Source organism: Microtus ochrogaster, chromosome 5 (assembly GCF_000317375.1).
Source record: "Microtus ochrogaster isolate Prairie Vole_2 chromosome 5, MicOch1.0, whole genome shotgun sequence".
NCBI lineage: Eukaryota > Metazoa > Chordata > Mammalia > Rodentia > Cricetidae > Microtus > Microtus ochrogaster.
In genome coordinates this window covers 32676993-32682568 of record NC_022012.1, presented here as the reverse complement: position 1 = coordinate 32682568, position 5576 = coordinate 32676993, and the positions used below count along the sequence as shown (strand labels likewise).

General features: G+C 36.5%; 1 protein-coding gene across 1 annotated transcript; it reads right to left on the bottom strand.

Moving 5' to 3' along the window:
- Positions 1-3406: 3406 nt before the first annotated feature.
- Positions 3407-4333, bottom strand: LOC101980206 (olfactory receptor 8D1-like). The gene has a single exon (XM_013346223.1). The coding sequence runs from the start codon at positions 4331-4333 to the stop codon at positions 3407-3409; it is 927 nt and encodes a 308-aa protein (XP_013201677.1).
- Positions 4334-5576: the final 1243 nt, after the last annotated feature.

Sequence of the window (5576 nt, the reverse complement as noted above, 5' to 3'; positions counted from 1 at the left end):
TGGAGAGGGAGGAGGAGAGGAGTGGGGGGAGGGGGAGAAGGGTGGGAGGAGGGGGAGAAGGGTGGGAGGAGGGGGAGAAGGGTGGGAAGAGGGTTTAGGGAAATGGGAGGCTGGGAGGAGGTGGAAACTTGTTTTTTTTTTCCTTTTCTCAACTCTTAGACTGGTATGATTTTGCATTCTTTGAAATTGACAAGGTGTGCTTTTAACTTTTTACTTATTGCTGAATTAAAAACAGAAACAACGAAAAAAAATAAAAAAATAAAATAGACCAAATGTAACTCATATCTATAACTGTTACAGTTTAAATTTTACTTTATTCAGAATCAGACTGGCAGTTAGATGGATGGCTAAAACTTTAACATAATATAATGTTAACATAATTTACCAATATTTTGGCTAGATAGTTTTACATTAAATAACATATATGATTATAACAGTATAGAACTGATAACAACTTTATTTGTAATAGACTAAAGACTTCAAGTGATTGACAATAATTAAGTGGTTAGATGGTAATAAGTCCATATAATATCATTCTGAAAAATAAAAATAGAAATGTAGATAAACATTTAAATTATGATTTTGAATAAAAAAGCTAAGGATATCTTAATAAAATATCGATCTACATGAAATTATAGAAATGTCAATCACCAAACCACTGTGACAATGTGAAAATCAGCTCTTGTCTTCGGGTAGAGAGTAAAAGACTAATCATGAAACAAAATCAACTATTTCTTATTTTTACTGCCGTAAGAGTTTCGAAATTCATAAATGTGTGAAAAATAATCCTTTTTACTTCTCACATATGTGCAGTTTCATGTATTTCAATTTCCCTCAAAAATTTGTATGATGCTATCTCATAAACATAAAAAAATTAATGGTTATATTCAGAACATATAATATGGAGATTTTTGTCAGTATACTACCAAACTTGTAAATTAGTTGTAAAAACTAGTACTTTTGAATGTTGATTCATTCTACTCAAGAATTAAGTTCTCACTTGTTCATATCTACTTTTTTATATTTTAGGACTAAGTGAGTTTCCCTAGAGAAAGAACTTCACTCTTTCTGTTTAGTGCATGCACAAACACCCTGTCTCTTATTCCTTCTAGCAGGGTTTATGTTTGTAGAATTCATTCTGAATTCTGAAGGTTAATTTATTTTTCAGTCATTTACTTATAGCCTTATTAGCATCAGCAATGCCTTTGAGATTTGGGGTAAGATATTACATTTTCTACAGTTAAGGAAAACTGATTTCCTTCTTTCCTAATTGTTATACTCCTAAGGTATTCATTATGTCACATATAATTGAATAACAATTTATATTTAATAATAGATCAGGATGGTATGGGACACACTTCATTCACATTGCTTTGGAATAAGGAGATTTTGACTTATGGTAGTCAGGAGACAAGTGGGAATCAAGTGATCTCACAAACTCAGAATAGAAAAAAAAATAAAACAAATTTAACAGATCATACAGACTGTAGCTGCCAACTTTTTCTGCTATTGCTTTTTTCCCCTGTTTCTTTTGATTTTCTTGTGTATTTGTCTTGTCTTGTCAAGGACTAAGGAATGGACCTACGATCCAGTTTCATGCTTCTAAATATTTCATGTTAGTGAACACCCAAAAACTTCTCACCCTGCTGGTTTTCTTTTTGAAAATTAACATTTGTACTTTGACAGTTCTGTACATGTAGACCATGAGTTGTGCAGTTTGATTGTTCTTTTTTTTAAATTTATTCATTTATTAAGGATTTCTGCCTCCTCCCCGCCACTGCCTCCCATTTCCCTCCCCCTCCCCCGATCAAGTCCCTCTCCCTCATCAGCTTGAAGAGCAATCAGGGTTCCCTGACCTGTGGGAAGTCCAAGGACCGCCCACCTCCATCCAGGTTTAGTTAGTTTAGCATCCAAACTGCCTAGGCTCCCCCAGAGCCAGTATGTGCAGTAGGAACAAAAACCCATTGCCATTGTTCTTGAGTTCTCAGTAGTCCTCATTGTCCGCTGTGTAAGTCCGGTTTTATCCCATGCTTTTTCAGACCCAGGCTAGCTGGTCTTGTTGAATTCCCGAAAGATCGTCCCCATTGTCTCAGTGTGTGGGTGTACCCCTCGCGGTCCTGAGTTCCTTGCTCGTGCTCTCCCTCCTGGAAACAACCTAGATGCCCTTCAATGGAAGAATGGATGAAGAAAGTATGGAATATATACATATTAGAGTATTACTAAGCAGTATAAAACAAGGAATTCTTGAAGTTTGCGTACAAATGGATGGAAATAGAAAACACTATCCTGAGTGAGGTAAGCCAGACCCAAAAAGAGGAACATGGGATGTACTCACTCATATTTGGTTTCTAGCCATAAATAAAGGACAGTGAGCTTATAATTCGCGATCCTAGAGAAGCTAAATTAGAAGGTGAATCCAAAGACAAACATATAGGCATCCTCCTGAATATTAACCTTCATCAGGCGATGAAAGGAGACAGAGACCCACATTGGAGTTTGATTGCTCTTAACGCTAACCTATCCTCCATCCCTCTCATGTCTATTCCTCTTTCCCCCACCAATCCCCTTTATGTTTGTGTGCAATTGATTGATTTCTATCCCTTTTATATGACCAGGAGCATCTGAACCCTTGTAATTAGAACTATGCCTTGGAATCTGATGGGCACATTGGCGATACAATTAAAGATAGTGATTCCCCAACTCCCAGATCCCATCAGCAGTCTATAGACCAGTTATGGGAGAAGATAATGACTAGTGATTATCTAATTTGACAATTCCAAACTACATTCTAATTATTTATGTCTGTACCCTTAGGCAAAAGTTTCTCTCAACACTAATGAGAAGTTTTCATTTAGAGTGAAAAGTGGTAAATAGAGACTCATAGCTGCCTGGAATGCTAAGAATAAATGATAGACAAGAATTGTGGCCTTAAACAAGTTACCCTCTACGGCACAAGAAACATTTAAGATGAGGGACAGAAGGAATGTAAGATGCAAAAGATAGGGAGAAAGGCAGTAAAAGAATATCCTGGATAACACAATTGTTGTAATCTTGAACTAAAAGAATGTGTGACTGTTGTTAGAAACAAAAATCATTTCATTTATATGACAGAAAAAAAGATCAGTTTTCCTATAAAAACAATAATACCTTTTGCAAACTAATTTTCTATTTTATTGGAAAAATGTAATCAGCTACATATGGCAAGGCATTTTCTAAAGTATAGATATTGCATGTATACCTATGGCATAGTGTTTGCCTGACATACAGAATACTCTGAGATCAATCCCAGAACCACATACAGAGATATATTGGATAATACAAGAGAGAAATAAAAATGAATCAAAAGATCATGCATTCCTCAGAATAATTATTTCCTACCATATATGGTTTACCAAAAAAATAAGACCTATCTCCTCAACAAGAATCTGCCCAATGCTTTCTTCACATCTTTGTTCCTCAAACTATATATTAATGGGTTCAACATGGGGATCACTGTGGTATAGAACACAGATGACACCTTCTCTTGCTCGAGAGTATTACTTGAAGAAGGCTTGAAATACATAAATGTGATAGATCCAAAGAAGATTCCCACGGCCATGAGATGAGAACTGCAAGTTCCAAAGGCTTTGAACTGGCCCTCTGATGACCTGATGCGAAGGATGCTGCTAAAGATGAAGACATAGGAGATTGCAACAGCTAGGGTTGGCACCAGGGTGTTTATCCCTCCAATGATAAATAGGAGAAGTTCATTGAGATGTGTATTAGAGCAGGAGAGGTTGAGGAGGGGGAGAACATCACAGAAGTAATGGCTTATGATGTGGGATTTACAAAAGTTCAGCTTCATCATAGCGCTTGTGTGCGCGATCGCAGACAAAAGGCCTAGGATGAAGGAAAACAGAACTAACAGTGAACAGAGCCTAGACGACATGATCACATTATATAGTAATGGTCTGCAGATGGCCACATAGCGATCATATGCCATGGCAGTCAGGAGGTAACCCTCAGCCACCACAAAGATCACAAAGAAGAAGAGCTGGGCCAGACATTCAGAGTAGAAGATCAAATTTTTCTTCCCAAGAAAGTTCACCAGCATTTTAGGTGTAATGACAGTGGAATAGCAGAGATCAACAATGGATAAGCTGCGGAGGAAATAATACATGGGAGTGTGCAGCAGTGGGCTGACTGTGATGAGCAGGCTCATGCCCAAGTTCCCCACTACTGTCACCACATAGATTCCCAGGAATAGGAGGAAGAGAGGCAGCAGGAGGTCTGGCTGCTGGGTTAATCCCACCAAGGCAAACACAGCTGTTCTAGAATGATTTCTAATGCCCATTCTTTGAAGATATCTGTGAAAGTAGAAAAAGAAAAAGCCTTTAGTTTATTATCATACTGCCAAGAACATACCAAATGTCATATGCAACTTAAAATTACATATGGAATACTTTATTCTTCTTTCAGGTAAAACCAAAACTTCAACAAGAGTTTAGAAAATTGCAAATGTATTGTTTTCATCTACGGTTTGTGGACCTTTAATATATCTATTTAAATTTATCTCTAAGTCAATTGTGAATTTTACATCACAAAATGAAGTGTTTCCTTACTGGACTAGACACATTTGCCTTTTGGATTTATCAGCATAATTAAAATTTTCTTCTATGGAGAGAAGGAAACATATGTTGACATGTGAAGAGTAGAAAAGCTGTGTGTGTTTGTTCATACATTTAACATTACAGCTCAATGATCAGGATGCCTGAGATAAACTGTGACATCAAACACTCTTTATCTTCTAGGGTGTACTAAGGCTAGTGCTTCTGAAACCAGTGTCATAGGCATATCTGATGGGAACTGAAAAAGTCATAAAGCCATCACAGCTGCTTGTAAAAATCCAACAAATTGGGCACACATGATAACTGCTGTGCCACTTTTGGTTTTGATCTCCTATTTTATACTTGGGGAGCCTTTAATATATTTACAGTTTGGTGATATTGGATTGATGGAAAATTCTTTATAAATCATTTATGCTCTCTCCCAGGAGTACTACTTCTAAGCTTTTACAGGAAAATTCTGAATATACTAGCCTTCCTGCTTTTAGGGAAATATTCTTTTTTTACTTGAAGATCTTCCTTATGTCTTGAAAGCTGAGACACACATAAAGAAGCCACAAGTCTCTTTATGAGTCAATGATATATTCTTGAATCATCTGTCCCTGTACTTACTCAGGAAAAAGATAATCAAAACTAAGTAAATTTAAAAGGCTCACCAAGATTTGATAGAGTAGAGAAGTTGAACAGAGATCAGATCTCAAGCTTCTTCCTAAGTTAGATTAGCTGAAGTGGCCTCTGTCCCACACAGAGATAATTATATTGCTAAGCAAAGAATAATGTATAAAGATGATAAAAGAATGAGATGTCAGGACTTCCTTTTTTTAAAATAAAAGTTGGCTCGTGAAGAAGTACTGAGATACCATTTGACCAAGGAATAAAAGATGGAATAATTAGACACATAAACAGTTTCTATAAAGATATACAATGTAAGCATTTTATCATCCTAGAGTTTGAATAATAACTGCAGCATCT